General features: G+C 42.4%; 2 protein-coding genes across 2 annotated transcripts; both read left to right on the forward strand.

The window, feature by feature from the left end:
- Window positions 1–3179: 3179 nt before the first annotated feature.
- Window positions 3180–7480, forward strand: LOC124670204 (2-oxoglutarate-dependent dioxygenase 11-like). Its single transcript, XM_047206717.1, has 5 exons — window positions 3180–3308; window positions 3399–3473; window positions 5786–6033; window positions 6532–6853; window positions 7241–7480. Exons 1-5 carry the CDS (start codon window positions 3180–3182, stop codon window positions 7478–7480), a joined length of 1014 nt encoding a protein of 337 aa, XP_047062673.1.
- Window positions 7481–9407: 1927 nt separating this feature from the next.
- Window positions 9408–12469, forward strand: LOC124678765 (2-oxoglutarate-dependent dioxygenase 11-like). The gene is made up of 4 exons (XM_047214623.1): window positions 9408–9788; window positions 9948–10195; window positions 11435–11756; window positions 12174–12469. The coding sequence occupies exons 1-4, from the start codon at window positions 9507–9509 to the stop codon at window positions 12417–12419; spliced, it is 1098 nt and encodes a 365-aa protein (XP_047070579.1). The 5' UTR covers window positions 9408–9506; the 3' UTR covers window positions 12420–12469.
- Window positions 12470–19034: the final 6565 nt, after the last annotated feature.

Here is a 19034-nt window from a genome sequence, read left to right on the forward strand (position 1 = left end):
ACCAAATACAGTTTGAGTCGGTTTGTAATTACCTTACTTGCAAGACAAGCACATCATGTACATGTACATGTGTTGAGGCAATGAGATTGGGCATGCGATTCAGCAGCCCAACACAACTTACATGGTATCACACACCGGTCAATCCTCCCCCTCTGAACCCTAACCGTTCTCTTCCTCTATCTCCAACTGACGCCAGCCCTAGCAACCCTTCCACTCCACCATGACACTTGGTGAGCTCGAGGCCCTTGAGGCCACAACCAAGGAACACGAGGAGGCCATCTCCGTCCGGGAGGCCGAATTCGTTCGCCTTGCCGCCGACAAAGGCAAAGATGGATCTTCTCATGCCTCTCCCGCCGCTAACCCAAACCCTACCACTGGAACCACCCAACCATCCCCACCCACCTTCGTCCACTCTATCAAAACCTACGTCCCCTATCACCCTCGATCTACAAGCCTCCAGCCATGCCCAATGCATGGCGTGAGCTTTTTCTTGTCGCCCTCGGGTGTTGCGACCTCACCTCCCACGTCATCGGCGACGAGTTCGGCCCCTCCAACACTTCACCAACCTCTCAATGGGGCCACGACAACTTCACTGTGATCAACTAGATTTACGTCTCCATCTCCCCCGACCTGTTAGGAATCATCATGAAGCATGGATCCTCCACGCGGCAGATCTGGGCCGCCATTGACATCCTCTTCCGAGACAACAAGAAGAGCCGCCATGGACCTGTGGTGTGCGACAAGGATACAACTTAACTAAGAAAACTCCCACAATGTAACATACATGTAACATGACACCTGGCTTTGCATATAGAAGTCAGGAGGGACCGCTAGGTGGGAGGATACAACAACAAGCAATAAAACAAACCCTAGCTACCCTATATCGCTTAAACCATAGCAAATCTCGGTGACCTTTGTAACCTCATCAATAATACAAGCAGACAAGCAAGACGTAGGGTTTCTCCTTCGAAGGCCTGAAGCTGGGTAAACACACCTTGTTCCCTATGTGTTATGTTTGTAAGCCGTCGAAACCACCAACATGCTTCTTCGCCAAAACCTAATTCCATCACATAATGGAATTGCCGTTGTTACCCCACTCAATTAGCGCCATCTGTGGGAAGTCCGTCTGATGGATCCATGGTTTCTTCCGGTTTCGATCCCAACGGTCTACAACTCACCAATTCTGGAGGAATCGATCTATTGTGGCCTACTGGCCACATTCGCGGGCTACGCAACCGACCTTTTCCTCCTCCAGCGAGGGAGAGGAGATAACCTTTGGGAGCTTCCACTTCCACTTCAACTCGGCGGGCTCTATCCTCCTGACGGATCCGATCTGCTCGGTTCCGATGGAGTCGACATCGCCATCGACCACCACGATACCCGCTGCGACATCTTCCATCGGCTCATGCAGCGGGTTGGACTCAACTTCTACCTCTACACCAACAACGGTCTATTGCTTTGATTGCAACACTTATCACGTCATGGCTCCAAAACGATCTCACGGAGAGCCATGAAAGCTGCTTCACCACCCGCAACAAGAAAGGTAGCAAGAGCACTCGCCCGACAAACTTCCAGTGTGCGGTGGTCATCAATCCTGAATCCTCTACCGCAGCTTCCGCCAGACGTGCAACAAAAGCTCCTCCCACCAGAAACACTACCAGTGGAAACGCCAACAGCAGGGGCAAGGACCTACCTGTCCTTCGACTCCCCGCATCATCTTGGAAAAGAGCCAGGGAAACTTATTGGGGCGAGAGACCCTTTACAGGAGTCAAAACACGAGAAGAGATGAAGGCCTACCATTCCCTCCTCGCCGGTCGAAGGACCAAGCTGGAGGATGAACGTAAAAGGAATTGAAGACGAGAACAAGAAGATGAGGAAGAAAAGAAAAAGAAACTCGGTGAGCGCGTGAACTAAAATATTGTTTCCCGTTACATCATTTCTAAAATATATATACACCGTTGATCCCTGTAGCAGCGCACTGGCACTTTGCTAGCATAAAGCGATGAAGCTGGGTTATCATCTTTTTTTGGGGTATCCCTTGCCCTAACACACATGTGAGCCGACTCCACCTTTCTCGCTTGGTGCATCAGTTCTCGCCGCTTCAGCCGCCTCCGCCTTTCCTCTTGATGCAAAAGCCCTGGCATGTCCGCCGATTTTGCCTTTCTTGCCCGGCTTATCCACCCTAGTAGTGTGAGGCGCCATCGCTAGGTGTTGGGGAAGAGTTAGGGTTACTACGACAAATGGATAATGATCATGATCTCACATGCGAACGTTCAAGATGTTAATTGCATAACTTATCTCAAGGTGAAACGGTCCTAAGTGGACCAAACGTTTCCAAATCTATCCATGGTGGTTAAAAAAAGAGTCAAAAACCAGTCAATCATCGTTAAATAGCTACCAGGGATAAAAATTGGACTTAATTAAAAGTTTGAGGGCAGGTTTAGACTAAAACAAAGTTAAGGGACCAAAGTTAGGCTTTTGCGATACATGAGGGACCAAAAGTGCACTTAACCCTTTTTTTTTTTAAAAAAAAAAGAAAATTTTCTGAAACTGGTGTTATCCAGAGAACGAAGATTTTTGAACTTTGAGCTTATAATTTTGCTAAAAGCTCTCTAGCCTTACTAACAGGGCGGCATGTATGGCTCGGTCATTGCGCACAAACATTAGAAGAAAGAAAACCCTGCAGATGGACTGATTCTCATAAAAGAACAAAGAACCTGCAGACGGACTACTATACAACAATCTGCTGGCCTGAGAGTGAGCGTTCTTATAGTACCGCATCTACAGGTAGAGAGGATAAGGCAGCTGGAGCCTCGAGGGGATACTGATCGTACATGTAGTAACTAATTCAAAGTGTGTCAGTTCAAAGGGATTATGTCCCTATTCAATTTGGCCATTAGCCGCCGGCCAGATTTACCATCTGGTCGGTCGAAAACAATAGAAGGAGAGAACCTTCCGGCGAGCCGATCGAGGAACCATTTGGCATATATTTTCATGCGACGACGCAGTTTACTGTAACTCTTCCCTTTGTGTTGCATCGAATCCAACAAAAGAAAAAGATTACCAAGTTGCAGAGTTAACAGTCTTATGCTTCCTCAGTACTAGTATATAACAAGCAGAAGCAAGGCAAGTAAATACCGCAGCGTAGCACGTAATTCAGAACTAGCCAACTAGTGATCATGGAGGTGCAAGCCCCGTGTGGTGGTGGCAGCGCCGGCGAAAGCAGGTGGTCGCTGGGATCGTCGCTCGCTGTTAGGAACGTGCAGGATCTCGTGTCGTCGTGCGCCGCCGACGAGCTCACAGCCGATGTGATCCAACGGTACATCCAGCCAGACATCGACGCGCACGCCGTTCTCGCCGAGCACTCTGAGGAGGTTCCCGTCATCGACATCGGCAAGCTCCTGAACGCTGAGACGGTGGAAGCGGAGACCGCCAAGCTGAAGCTTGCCTGCGAGGAGTGGGGCTTCTTTCAGGTGCGGTCACTCAACTTGTGCTATCTTCTATATTCGTACATCACCGCCTTTTCTTTCAAGAAAAAAATAGTACTCCCCTACTTTTCTCATCCGTTTCTTATTAGAAGGTGTTAACCCTAACGCGCACTTTTAGCTCTCAGGTGCGAGCGCACTCTATATTGAAAACAAGTCAAAAATTTACTAAAAAAATATGTCGTAAATGAAATGGGCAGTGGCGGAGCTAGCTCGAACTTGGAGCCTGGGCAAAGTCTTCATGCATTTTCATTAAGTAGCGTTTGCCCACAAGGTTTCTACTTTAATCACCAATGCATGCTAATATTACAAGGGAGTGCACCAGCTTAGCCCGGGCAGCTGCCCGGGCATGCCGGGCCGTGGCTCCGCCACTGGAAATGGGTAGGGAATATATGCAGACATGCGTACGTCATATCGGGAACTAAAATATTATATTATGTAGCCTACACAAAAATAACAAGATGTATTGTTCACAATATAGTAGTAGATAAGTACTATTCACAATATAGCGAAAATCCATCTTCTCTTTTTTGTGTAGGTCACATAAATTCAAATTTTTTCTTGAAAATTGACACGAGTAAGTAGCATGGTGACATGTAAGTGCGTGAATTATTTCAATTTTTAACACATTTAAATAGGATTATTCGAATGTTTTGAATACCAGGGTATGGTGCACCCGAGTGCACCACCCTATATTCGGTGTTACTCCGTAGTTTTTTGAGAAGTCTATATGGTGGCTATCTTTGAAAAATATTTTCAGAAAATATTATTAACACTTACAAAGCCAAATCTTATTTAATACTACTTGAAGACTAATTTAGCTCATAAAGCCAATTTTTAGTCAGATCTTACTACCGTAAAAAAGTAATGTTAAGTTAAATATTTTTAAGTTTGACCAAATTTATAGAATGAGACACTATTATTTATAACTAGCGCAGTCGCCCTCGACTTCCAAGTGCATCATCTTTACTTGGCCATTTTGATAACGCATTAATAATTTTGTGAGTTTCTACTTAGATGTTTTGGCCATAACATGGTCTTTAACATATAAAAAATTCGGCCACTATTTTGTATTACAATATATAAATATATGAAAATTATGAAGATTGAAAGATTCTAGAGGTACTTTTCGAGGCTATAGAATAAAATACTATCATTTATAATATAAAATTAATAGCACTAGAACTAGCAGGATATATGATTTATAGTAATATATTCATTCCATACTACAGATGTAGACATTGTTTAGGAGAAACCTGATAAAAATTTGGACATATTTGACTTAAGACAAAAGTTAGTGATTTGTATATCCATAGACGGGGCAGTAGTGGATTACTCAGATATAGTAATGTTTTGTCAACATATCAAGTTTTGTATTTAGAAGACAAATAATACAGATCGAATAGTGTTTTTTGACATTATATATTTCTCTACCTCCTAGACTTGATTCTACTTTTGCAAGGATTTAATATTTGAAATTTACATGTTTTTTTAGAATATCAGCTCCACATTTTATTTTCTTACGGAGAAACTTGCTCTGAAAATTTAAAATGCTAAATGGTTTGTATGGTTAAATAATATCATTTTACATACTAAATTTAAAGCACCCACACCCATCCGTGGGTGTATAAAAGTATTTCCGTTTATCTTTTTCATAGCCCAAACATTATTGAGTCTCAATCTCCAAAATTTTACAGCACATCTGCTCCTCTAAAAATGAATATACTTATCTCTATAAGCAACTCGGCGAGACTAGGCCAATAGATCTTGAAGTTGACAAAGTCACTACAGGGTGTCTCCTCACCACCACAGAAAAAATTATCGTGTTAAATCCTGGAAAAATCGAAGTAAATGTAATATACATGCGAAGTGTAAGAATTAAACCCGGTGGGCTAGTTCCACCTTAAGAAACCTAACCAACTGAGACACATTCTGTTCACTCAATATATTTTATTTTACTAAGCTTATATCGTAAGAGTGTTTTCAAAAGATACTTTTCTGGATAACAAAACTCAGTCTATCTACGGTACGTACAACGCAGGTGTTCTTATCTCTATGTTGCTTTAGCAGTTTTTTTTTTAGTATTCTTCCTTTTTTTCCAAACTAGAGTGAAACTTTGACAAGATTGACTTTTATCGGCTGACCTTGAAATTCACAACTTTGTTTCCGGGAGCTCACACCAAGGAGGACTGTTTTAGTCATGGTTGAGGCATTAATAAAAGTCCACAATAAATTTCGTTACTATACAACAGCGTTTTGCAAAGCATGCACGACTACTTTTCCAACTTGTTTATTTGCAGGTTTTGAATCATGGAGTACCAGATGAGGTCATCGTGGGCATAAAGCAGAACATTCACAAGTTCTTCGAGCTTCCCCTCGATGTGAAGAATGCTTACGCACAGCGTCCAGGAGATTTGCAAGGCTATGGACAAGCCTTTGTTTTCTCCGATGATCAAAAGCTTGACTGGGCTGATATGTTTGGGCTCTTCACCCAGCCCACTCAGGCCCGTGATATGAGTTACTGGCCGAGTGAACCTCGTACATTCAGGTTAGAGTCTATAGTTTGTGTGTTCTTGTATTTTTATTTGCACAATGAAAGCTAAGAACGGTCACTCCATCTCTATGGATGGTATATTTCACAGAAGAAAAATAGACATGATCCATCGAATTTCTTAATCACTAATCTCTTTTATTCTACTTTAACAACTTCGATTGATAAAACTTAAATATTGAAGAATTTCCAAAACTAAAGAATTTAAGACAGTGTAAACAGATATTAGTTTCCCCCATACGAAAAACATATTAGATTGAACCTGGTAGTATTTCCAACACAAATAATTAAAAACTAATATTTTTAAAGGTTGATAGTATGCCCAACAAAGAATGGGATTTCTCTCAAAAACAAATACTGATATTTAAACACACAAGGAATACTTAATATTTACTTCATACAAACAAAGGGCCAGTAGGGTTAAAAACACCTATTTTTTTCAGTGCATACCTACATGTAACATTAACACATATATTATTATTTCTATGATCCCAGGAATTCCATTGAAGAATACACTTCTGAATTGATGAAACTTTCTCACTCAATTGTCACCTTCATTGCCAAAACACTAGATTTTGATCCAGAGTTGATGGCAGACAAAAATGTGGGACAATTTCTGAGGATGAACTACTACCCTCCATGCATGTCAACTCCTGGAAAGGTTTTGGGTTTCTCACCACATTCTGATGCATCTTTTATAACTATCCTGTTAGAAGTTAATTCCGTTCAAGGGCTACAAATCAGACGGCGTGGTGCATGGATCCCAGTGAAACCACATGGTGATGCATTATTGGTGAATGTGGGTGACTTTCTTGAGGTATTAATTTTATGTAGTTGTAAATACAAGTTAAGTTTATAATATAGATATAATCGCAAATTTGAGAAAGGTGGTGGATTGAAGCTAGATGCTATAGAATACGTGTTGAAAATAACTTTATATATATACTGATCTATCACAAATGCCTCATTGAGAAAAAAAAATACCATTTGTGGATTCCTATGGGTGGCCTCTACCTATTTTGATGGTCTTGGTTGAAAACCAGCTATTTCATAGAGCTCCACCCGAGCGATAGTTGAGGGGTGTAGAAGAGATTCTTTTATAACAACATAATAAGAAAAACAAATACATCTCAAACTATTTTCACCTTTATACCAATGGAAAATTTGATATTTTTATCTAATTTCTTTTAATTATTGTTCACAGATTATGACGAATGGGAAGTACAAGAGCATTGAGCATAGGGTCACAATAAATGCCCATAAGGAACGGCTGTCCATATCAGCGTTTCATGTGCCAAAGTATGATGGGATAGTTTCACCAGTTTTGGGTAATACAGAAGAGAAAGTGTTATACAAGACAACGATAGTAGAGGAGTATGCAAGACTTTATTTGTCAAGTAAGCGAGATGGAAAGAGGACCCTGGATCATGCAATGCTGTCCTAAATATTAGGCTTGTTTACTATCCAATGTTCGGTTCAGATAAACATTCATAACTAAATTTATTTTTGAGTGAAATTTATGTATTTATCATTGGGAATCTTCTAAGTGGAATTTGATTTTTTCACTTCAAGTATTTGAGGCCCTACTGATGTGATGTTGGGGTTATTTGGTCTATTGGAACAGATTGCATCTTCAAGTGTTTTCGAAAAGAGTATATGAGGCCAAGCTCTTTCGTTTGATCTAATAGGAAGGTTTCTCACAATAACTTGCAATAAAAAAATTGTTTGTAGGGCCAATAGAAAATTTTACTCTCGGTTCAATCAAGGATTGACAATTTTTTGCATCAAAATTATATTTTCCGTAAATGCTATAGTTTAGTGAAAAAATGCAATAGAAATTCTCCTCCCGAAAAGGAACTAAGAACACTTTGTAGAAGAGAACCTACAACTGTTGCGTACTGCTGTTGATCGGAACCTATGTTTGAATATTACCTGTTAGTGTTTGGTTCTCCTGTTTGAGTATAATATTGTAGGTTGCTTATGGGTGAACTGTAAGAAATATCCGTCAAAAATGGTCTTAGTGAGTAAAAAATATGTTATCTCTTGTATGAATTTCATTATCGTGATAGTAGTAAAAACTAATAAAATATGAATAGTAATCCAAAAATATGTCATCTCTTGTATGGGTCGAGACACTCTACACCTGGCCGACTTGCATATGGCCTCCGGGCCATTCTCGATTTCAATTATGTCTCACAAAAATTTATATCCCCATAAATGTTGGCCATTTAGCAGCCTGCCATTCCTTAGCATAGGGGGAGGTGCTATATGCCGACCGAGTCGGCGCAAACGGGGTGAGACCGACAATACCATCCTGCGTACCGCACCAGCGTTGGATGCGTGTCAATCATCCGCGCGGCGAGTAAATTCCCGCTAACCGTGGTGCGTCTCCGTGAACGAGTACAACCTCGTATAAGTGTTCCCACGTGCTCCCCGCGACCAAGTCCAACCTCCGCTGCGCGAGTACACCCGCGTGGCCGCACGTCCCTGGATCAACGGAAGATAGTCCATGCACGAACGCATACAACCTCCGCACATCAGAAAAAATCATTCATTTTGAAGGTCTGCTGGAGGAAAGACTACTTCACCTTATCATAGGCCTTTTGAAGTCCATCTCTAAAATCATCCCATTCATGTTTTTTCGATGCAATTCATGAACCGTTTTATAAGAATAACCACACCATCCAGGATGTTACGCTCTTGCATAAAAGCAGTTTGTGAAGGTCGAACCACATAGTTAGCCACAGTGTTCAGCCTAATTGTAGCAACTTTAGTAAAAAAATTGAAGCTAACAATAAGGAAACATCGATATTGTTGGATCATTTCTCATTAGTTTTAGACAATAAAATAATTTTACCAAATCTTAGGCGGAACAACTCTATTTGTCAGGTATGGAGGTCACCAAATAAAGCAAGCAGGTCAAGATTAACAACATCCGAGAAAAACTGATAAAACTCAGCTGGAACCCGGAGCATTATTGTGCTCCATTTGGAAACGCTTTAAGTACGGCATCCTCTCCATGTGTCCTGCAGGAGATATCCGCATGTGTCCTGTATTTTGAAATTTGAGCATTGTAAACAGGAACTACCTCTGCGGCTCTGGGGTGTATTTCTGGTGCCTGTTTCTGAAACAGTGCAAACCGAACGACCTGCAGATGGCAATCGGGGATGTTCTCGACTCCAAGTGTGTCAGTACAAAACGTTTTTATCCCTCTGAATAATCCGGCCATCAGCCGCCGGCAATTTCATAGCATCGGTACGTCCAAACGCAGGGATCCTAGCACCTTCCGCCGAGCACCATTCGCATCTTTCTTGTGACAGTTTAGCCAACACTGCCGTTTGGTTGGGCCGAATTCCAACAAAACGAAAAATTAGCAAGTTACATCCTTATATAATAGCCTCAATGCCTAATCAATGGCTGAATCACTGAACATATTAGAAGCCAACGGAAGTAAACTTTAGTAGCTACTGATGGAGGTGGAGGCACCGAGCGCCAGCGAGAGCAACTGGTTGAACGTGGGAACCACGATTCCCGTCAGGAACGTCCAGGCTCTGGCGTCGTCCGCTGCCGAAGAGCTGACGGCCGATAAAATTGAACGGTACATCCAGCCGGATATCGACGCGCACGCCGTTCTTGCCGAGCGCTCCGGCGACATTCCGGTCGTTGACCTCGGCAAGCTCCTGAACGCCGAGACGGGGGAAGCGGAGGGCGCCAAGCTCAGGTTCGCCTGCGAGGAGTGGGGATTCTTTCAGGTACGTAGTGCCACTGAACATGAACTGGTCAGATGTTTTAATCTTGTTTTCTCTAGAGAGGGTGCTTTAATCTTGCTCAGTTTCTCTCCTGTAAGAAACTAAACATAATCTGTATTCTTTTAGCGAGGAAAACATGATTTATCTTCTTGTGATTGGCAGCTGGTAAATCATGGAGTGCCAGACGAGGTCATCGCCGGTGTAAAGCGTGACACTGAAAAGTTCTTTCAGCTCCCCCTCGACGTCAAGAATGCTTACGCCCAGCGTCCAGGGGATCTTCAAGGTTATGGCCAAGCGTTTGTTCAATCCAATGATCAAAAGCTTGACTGGGGTGACCTGTTGGGCCTTCTCACCCAGCCGCCTCAGGCCCGTGACATGAGTTACTGGCCTAGTCAACCTCATACATTCAGGTACTTTCGTTGGATTCTTGCTATCTCAAAAAACAAAAGTGGTTTCGTTGGACGACAGTAAAAAAAAACTAGCTCTGTTCGGCTTTTTCTTTTTGGTGGAACAAAATTAGACGAACCAACATTTTCCATTAACATTATGTGGACACAAGTTCTAGGAGAAAAGGGCAGGTCTATGCCGACAGAGAATAAACTAACTTTCACCCGACTTAGAAAATTTGTTAATAACAGATAGGATTATGTTCATTGAGATGCAGCAATTTGTTCATCTAGCGAGACAATATGGAGAGTAGATTGATGATGAGTCAACTTTCTTAAATAATTGTACATGTGCAAACTATTGTTTATTATGTTCTAATTATTTGTTCGTGAAGCACAACACATTTGTAAAATTTCTTCTAGTATTTAAGAAAACGTACAATCTATAAGGATATCGAGATTGGGTTGATAATTGCCTACCCCGACTGAACACTGACTAGTTTTCATGAAATTTAGAATTACCAACACCGCTAAAACGGTTACACATAGGTGCCCCTATACTGTAGTCTGAATAAATGATCGTGGCAATCATTTTTAGTGGTGTATCCTATGTTCCATGGTTAAAGAGAACTAATGTATTATTGTGTTTCTTTTTCCTCAATTGAAGACATTTTTATAGAGAAGTTGAAGTAGTTTATTCTTAACAGTAATTAATGAAGTCATTACAAATAGTTGCTCGAATGAGCTCCAACGTAGCAATATCAAACAAAACTACCCTAGCAACGAGTAGAAGAAAATTAATGGACATCACAATTTCCATTCCTTAATTCAAGGGAACTAATAGCACTAGTTTACTCTAGTAATACCATCCACATTGTTGTACTCCTAATCAGGTGTGGCACTCCCAATCAACTATGACTATGTTTTCATATTTATGTCTATAATTAGTATAGAAAAGATGTGGAACTCACACTAACAAATTAGGCATCGTTATCACAACTTACAGATGGTTCACTGACTCTATATTCGTGAACTCATCGGTGCTTTTTTTTTTCTGTTAACTCCAAACTTTTGTAGATCAAACTTATATTAACCGAGAAATTTACTCGAATCCAGAAAATACAAAAGAGGAAATGAATATTGATTTTCTCTCATGTTAATATTTTCAAGATAATTAATTAACAACTAATTTTTAAGGTTGATGGTATATATGAGTAATTACATGTAACATTCACGTTTTTATTATTATTTCTGTGATCCCAGAAATTCCATTGAAGAATACTCTTCTGAATTGATGAAAGTTGCTGATTCCATTGTCGCCTCAATTGCAAAAACACTAGACTATGATCCTGAATTGATGGCAGACAAAAATGTGGTTCAGACTTTCCGGATGAGCTACTACCCCCAATGCTCCTCAACGCCTGAAAAAGTTTTAGGGTTCTCACCGCATTCTGATGGGTCTTTTCTAACTATCCTGCTAGAAGTTAACTCAGTACAAGGCTTACAAATTAAATGGCATGGTGCGTGGATCCCAGTAAAACCACGTCGTGATGCACTATTGGTGAATGTGGGTGACCTTCTTGAGGTATGTATTTTTTAAGGTTATCATACTTACTTCTCAAACTATGGTCATATGAAATAAGAAACCACATATTTACAATCTCCATCTCCACAATTGTACTCTATCACACCCACCTCTACGATCTGTATAGCTGAATATTACATAAAGGTCGTATGGCTGAATTAAACTTCAGATTGAGGCGGTGCACTCTGGACCCAAGCCATAGCAGAATGCCATATAGTGAAGGTTCTTCTGAACAATGACATAAATTATGTACTCCTCAAACTCTTTCCATATGAAGATTTTGATATTTTCCTAATTTGAAAAGCTGAATGGGACTTATAAAAAAAACAATGCCGTACATATAACATATGTACTAATCAAACTTGTTCCATATCTAAATATGATGTTTGTCTAATGTCTTTTATTTCATATTTTTAGATTATGACGAATGGAAAGTACAAGAGCATTGAGCACAGGGTTACTGTGAATGCCTATAAGGAACGGCTATCCATATCATCATTTCACGTCCCAAAGTTAGATGCAATAATTATGCCAATTTTGAGCATTATGGAAGAGAAGGTGTTATACAAGAAAACAAACGTAGAAGAGTATGCAAGACTTTATATGTCAAACAAACTAGATGGCAAGAGGGCCCTCGATCATGCAAAAATATCCGGAATATAAATATTGTCTGCTCTACTTTGGTGTTCCATCAAAACATTCGTAAAATAGTTTCTTTTGTTTGATTCTAACAGGTACAATTTGCTTTTCTATTCGTCATGCTGAGTGGCAAATAATTATTTCTAAGTCGCCTCTAAGGACAATACAACCACCAAAATTATAAGCAAATCTTGATTGGATTGCTATTAAGGTCGACTGAGAATTTTTCTTCCAAATCGGCTCATCTATGGATGCTGCCTAGATGGGGACAAGTACAGTGAGATGGTTGTTACTTCATGGAATCTCAACTTCTAATTTGAAATGACAACATCTTGGGAATTAGCAAAACAGTTTTTTTCCCCTTTCAGCTATACCCTGCTGGTTTTCTGCAAGCAACAAAATTGATGGCTTTATCAAGTATAGCAGCAGACCTGCTTATAATTCATAGAAAGAAAGCGGCTGAACTAAGCGTGCCCAATTAGCGTCATAGCGCGTGTGTCTTTTGACAGTATCTTGCGAGACAAGGGAGTACTGACAGCATGAGAACTGATTTACGCTTTGAAGAAGCGAACGTTTGCATATTTCCAAGCGCTTGCCGTCGAGATAAACGTGCGGTTCGACCGTTGGTGTCTAGGTGCCGAGTATAATCTCATCCTGTATCCCGCCTCCCTGGATGAGTGAATTAAAAATGCTGGTTATTGTTAGAAATATAAGCAAATTACCATATTATTTAATCCAAACTAATACTTAACAAATCATGACTACAGAAATCGCAGATGAACTAATCATACAAATCAACAGAGTAGAGGAACAAATAGCATCTAGGCAAGATAAACCTATCGCATCTACTCCAAATAGCAGTACTTGAAACTCTAGCAAGATCTGAAACAAGGAGAACAGAAACGCATACCGTCCAGCATTGGCGGCGGCAGCAATAGCGAGGGCGATGTTGGCGGCATCCTGGTTGTTGCCCATGTTGAGGTTGCCGAATAGGTTGTCAATGTCCGGAAGAAGTCATCGTTCGGGACTCGTCGTCGGACGATGTCGTGTTGCCAGTAGTCGCGCGTAAGATCTCCCCAAAAACCTGATTGCCCCTCACCCGTACATGCCTACAAGAGGCAGGGTTCCGGAGGCCTACTGTCCCGCCGCTCGGTGCACGCCGAAGGACGGGATGAGGAAGACGAAGGCGGCGGCGGCGCAATGAACTGGAAAGAGGTAGTCGCATATGGTGTCTTGTACAGGCTAGGATTTGCGTCCGCGCTTATAAGATCGGCTTGGCGAGATTCTCGCAACCCGCGTCGTGGCATGCGAGGTGAGCGGCGGTGGAGGAGTGGGCCATGGCTCTCTCTCTCTTCTCACTCACTTACTAGGACTAGAACAGCCCACCTTATATACCACTCTAACTCTCTCCTAACTAGTAATGTGGGACTAAACTTTAGTTCCACCCCTTACCATTTCCACATGAACCAAGAGAATTTCAGAATTTGTATTGGGACATGGGCTAAGGTTCAAGACAAAATTTCAGCAGTTATATGAGGGACTGGCAGTAGAATGTTTCAGAGTTCCAACTCCCAAGACGCATCGAGAGTTCTGGACTCCAGTCAGTCAGTGGGACATCATCGACGAGCATATCAGATAAGCACCCATGATGAAAGTCGGAATAAGAGAATTTCATGAAGGCCGGATGGGAGGTCGACTAGCTAAGGGAGGTTCAAGTCTCCACGCTGTTGAGGGACTTGCTTGGTGTTCCGGGCTTCACAGAAGCGGTATGAAAGTGGGGGCGACAACACAAGTGAAGTTCAGAGTCCTACCTTTCAGGGTGAAAACCCAAGGTCAGACCATAACTGGTTGTGTCTGGCAATGACCTTGTTGGAGGCATTGTTTTGAGAGCGGGGACTATCTTCAGGGTGAAAACCGAAGATCTTTGATCGGACGACGACGGTGCTAGAGCATCGTTCCCTTCTTGAAGGCGTCGTTTTTGGAGAGTCTGTATTTCAGGTGTTGTCTTGGTGGTGGATGTATTGTTGTTGTTAGGCCCGAGATACTGCAGCGGGATTTGTTTCCTAGTTTTTTTTAGCTATGTGCATCCGTAGTGCCATTAGGGTGGTGCGTTATTGCAGAGGCTAGATGTAATTAGTATCTTTTGATATTAATATATTCCCTTTATTGAAAAAATCAGATAAGCACAAAAGGAACAAAATGAGGTGCAGATTGTGATGCCGAGCTGCCTAGCTGTTTGGCTAATTGGCCCATTCCATGGTCCAACCTCTGTCTGGCCTCTAATGAATCGGGTCCCGTTGCTAGCCTGTACAATCATAATGGTCCAGCTGGACTAGTTGTAAAAGTTCAGCCACTATCGAGAAAGAGGAACAGACAAACAACTGCCTGGGAGTGCTTTATATGTAGCCAATGGCAAGCAGAGTTGCGAGTGTAATGTTGTAGTCAGTGATACAGGGGTTTAGATAATGCTGTATGCAGGAACAGGTTATACCCACTTGCATCCTAGTGGAAGATGCTTGGCTAACCTAGAGGCTTCCCCTAATCTGATGAACCTTGGAGCTTCTATGGCAACCTATAATGAACTCCCCTCTAGCTAAGACTAAAACATGCCCTTCTAATAATCTATACTACTACCTCCATTTCAAGGAATAAGACGTCCTCTTTTTACGTGCTTTTTGTTTGACCAAAAAATACTTTAAATATATAAAGATTGTTTGTATGAAATTAGAATCATTAGAAAGTGCTTTTCAGTATGAATCCAATGGTGCTAATTACATATAATAAAATTAAAATTTTATTGCTCAACTTTTATGGTCAAAGTTCGTCTTGAAATACGCATGCACCTTATTCCTTGAAACAGAGGTAGTAGTAAGAATTTGAAGCCTGGTATGTTCATCTAGTTCTGAAAGGTCAGACGAACGAAATGAGTACGCATACTTTTTCTTCAATAAAGGGAAACATTGATGTCAAGATAATATGAAGGATACATGTAGCCTATGATAGAACAAGTCTAGACATCTAGAACGCACGTAGCTGGAAAAACTAAAGAAGAAGAAAGAAGAAAATAATATGACCCGCCGAAGCAATCGAGACTGCATCAACGATAGCACCACCAGTGTTGACGACACGTCGACTCAAAAAAAGCTTCTTCATAATAACGCCTTCTAGAAGGTATCGTTACATAAACAACGTTATCATTAGGTCTAACCAGTAAGATCAATTTCTAGGTTTTCATTCTGAAGAAGGTTCAGTGTCTTAACAATGCATACTGGGGGAGCCACAACTATTAGGTACAACCACTAAAAGTCAGACCTAGGATTTTTAGACCAGAACTAAAACATGGAACTCAAAGAGCACCGCTAAGAACAAAGTTATTGTACCCACTCGTCAAGAACACTAATGCAAAGCATGAATCATCTAACACACACATTTCTCTCGAATCGGATGCAAGATGAAATATCGTGAGCCTATCTGGTCTTTTAAAAACCCCATGATCCCCAACAACACCTTCGAAACACCGGAAAAACAGTTACCCATCGTAACCTATGCGATGCACAAAGCTGAAAACGCGAAGCCACTGCCTCCCTCTATCAGTTTGGTGCAATCTTATCTTTGAATTTTTTTTTTTTTTGCTTTGTGTATGATGATGACATCCACTGATTTTTCTTGACTTTTTTGCAAGAAAAAGAAAGGCGACCGACTGGCCTACGTACTTGAGGGAGGCACTCGTGGTTTCCAGAACCAAAAAAGATGGGGCTTATCCGTGCATCCAACTGATCGATGTGACAGCGGAGATCAGGATGTGACAGCGGAGATCATAGCCTGATTCTGCTTCGCTCTCACCCGGGTGGCGTGTTTATGCTACGGAGTACGATGTATCGGTGCGTATCTTCAGATAGTATCAATCTATTCTATCACGAGCCCGCGGTGTATCTGCCGTATATCTGGCAAGTAGACCAACGGTGTTTATAATACTTTTCTTCTTTCTCACGTTAAACTTTTTGGTGTGCAATGCGAGTAGTAAGAAATCTAGGTGTTTCAGAAAGACCTTGCAAAATTTGAGCATTGCACTACTAGGAGAACCCTCATCTGTGTGTCACATTTTTTACTTTATGTGGCGTATATTTCGTGCGCCACAAAAAACACGCGACATACATTTATTTCAGTGGCGCATATCTACATGTGCCACAGAATTTTAAAACTTATGTGGCGCACCTGGCAGGCATGCGCCACAGAAAACTTCGGTGGCGCACCCAGCGGTGGTGCGCCACAGATTTTTTTTTCAAAGTTAAAAAATGGTGGCCAGATCTTGATCTGGGGCCGCCGGAATTTCGCCGTTTTTTTTTATAAATTTCCCGAAGGTCGCCGGAGGTGGGTGGGTGGGTGGGGTGGGTGGAGGAGGAGAAGGATGAGCCAAGGAGATCGGCCGGAGGTTGTTGGTGGGTGGGTAGAGGAGGAGGCCGGCCAGAGGGGGTCGCCGGAGGTGGGGGAGGAGGGGGTCGCCGGAGGAGGAGGAGGAGGAGGTGGTGGTGGTGGAGGTGGTGGTGGTCGCCGGAGGAGGAGAAGGAAGAGGTCGCCAGAGGAGGAGGAGGATGAGGAGGAAGCCGGAGGAGGAGGAGGTCATCGGGTGTGGGAGGAGGAGGAGGAGGTGGTCGTCGGGTATGGGAGGAGGAGGAGGCCGGGTGTGGAGAAGAAGGGAGGAGAAGGAGAAGGGAGGAGGAGAAGAAACGAGAGAGGGAGAAGGGCGCCGCCGAAATTTAAATTTTAGCCTAAGAATTCTATGGCGCATGTGTAGTTGGTGCGTCACAGAAATTGTGTTCGAATATTTTTATTTTTGCAGAAAAAAATCTTGACTTTGCCGTAACTTTTTACTCTTCTCGAATTTGCCGATTCTAAATATCTCCGTTATGAGCCTTCCGGAACACGACACTTCAACCAGATCAATGGTGACATGCCTCCGATTGATCTTCTTCTTGGCGCGAGAAGGAACCTTAGTACCTCCACTTTATGTTGGGGATTCATAACATAAAATAAAAAAAATATCTAACTAACGCAACCCGGTTTCCCAGATCTATCTAGGAGTAATGCAATAACGGAGATTATAATATCAGTGAACGTACCCTCGTACACCGATAGCGGTTAACGTCCGCTAGAAGATGGTTGATGTAGTCGTACTTCGTTGCCGACCTCGGGGTCGTGTTGAAGTCCTCTCATACCACCATGAGTACCGCAAGTGCAACACCTCGTAGTTTCGCACACATACAGTGCCCAACGACGCTCCCGGCCTCAGATCCAGCTATAAGGTGCGGAAGAAGATCTTCTAGATCTGAATCCTGGCAGCGCTCCCGCGTACTGGGTGGAGTACTCCATCTGTGCGCAACTCTTCGAGGAACCACGGGTGGAGAGAGAACAAGAGAGAGAGAGGAGCTCCAAAAGGGGGCTCTACTTTTTCCCAAGGGGGAATTGGGTGCGCTCCTCCTCCTAATCCCTCCACTATATATAGGGGGAAGGGGATGGGGTGAGGCTGCTAAAAGGGGGGAAACCCTAGGGAGTTGGCCGTCTAGGCCCCAACTAGGAAAGCCTAGCTCCCCCCCACCCCACTTGGAAAGCCTAGCCGCCCCACCTAGGAAACCCTAGGGGTGGCCGACAACTTAATGGGCCCCCTCCGGGAGGGCCCTATTAAGGTGGGCTGCACCTTTTAATTAAATAAATACATATTTAATATTAATTCATTTAATTAATATATAATAGTACATACTATTTAATTTCTGATGATCTGAGACACCTCTTGTATCACTCTGAACACCTTCGAATTCTCCCGAAACTCTTTCCGGTTCTCTCTTCTCTCTTCTCCGGTGTTTCCTTTGAACCCAAAACAATATTAAGTTTCGTTGAACACTTAAGTGTGTTTACCTACGGTTCGAGAATGACACAGACATGATCGAGACACTCTCCGATCAATGACCACTAGGGTGTTCTGGAGAACAATAGTGACCCGTGTGTATTTTACGAAGATGTGATCACTGTTTGAACCATTACGTCGTATCCCATTCCCCTTGTTACTTCGATACCGACACGCGTCCGAGACTTGATCATCGGTATCATCATACCTAGTTCGATCTTGTTACAGATAAGGCTATTCAAATCGTTCCGTTCGATTTCATCCTCATGACCTAGTCATGTATTGCAACTCGGATGTATTCTCAACGAGTAGGCCCATAGTATCTTCAGTCACGCGGATGAACAAATCCTGCTCTTGACACATACACCTCAACCATGCGATTGGAATACCTAACTGCACCTTTATGACCACCCTGCTATGGTGTGGCGATTCATACATTGAAAGCATCCTCCAGTAACGGTAATTAGATATGGTCTCACGGTCTAAGGATTATGTTACTACCAATACTTATATATGGGAATGTCCATCATATCATTTATCAAAATAATATAATCTCATTGCCAATGACTATGTGTGTCCATGATCGGGAAACCTCGACCAACCAATTGACCACAATGAACTAGTTGTGCACAAGCATGCTCACTAGGGACCCTGGTTTATTTACTATACCACAGGTGTATCAATGTTTCCGACTGATACAGTTATAGCATGACACAAAATTATTATGAAGTATAGAT

The sequence above is a fragment of the Lolium rigidum genome, chromosome 7 (assembly GCF_022539505.1).
Source record: "Lolium rigidum isolate FL_2022 chromosome 7, APGP_CSIRO_Lrig_0.1, whole genome shotgun sequence".
NCBI classification, from domain to species: domain Eukaryota; kingdom Viridiplantae; phylum Streptophyta; class Magnoliopsida; order Poales; family Poaceae; genus Lolium; species Lolium rigidum.

Excerpts from the sequence above, each read along its gene's own strand:
- LOC124678765 (XM_047214623.1), top strand. The coding sequence starts at position 9,507 with ATGGAGGTGGAGGCACCGAGCGCCAGCGAGAGCAACTGGTTGAACGTG. Across the intron at positions 9,789-9,947 it reads AGGAGTGGGGATTCTTTCAG|CTGGTAAATCATGGAGTGCC; the intron begins GTACGTAGTGCC and ends TGTGATTGGCAG. Across the intron at positions 10,196-11,434 it reads AGTCAACCTCATACATTCAG|AAATTCCATTGAAGAATACT; the intron begins GTACTTTCGTTG and ends CTGTGATCCCAG.
- LOC124670204 (XM_047206717.1), top strand. The coding sequence starts at position 3,180 with ATGGAGGTGCAAGCCCCGTGTGGTGGTGGCAGCGCCGGCGAAAGCAGG. Across the intron at positions 3,474-5,785 it reads AGGAGTGGGGCTTCTTTCAG|GTTTTGAATCATGGAGTACC; the intron begins GTGCGGTCACTC and ends GTTTATTTGCAG. Across the intron at positions 6,854-7,240 it reads ATGTGGGTGACTTTCTTGAG|ATTATGACGAATGGGAAGTA; the intron begins GTATTAATTTTA and ends TATTGTTCACAG.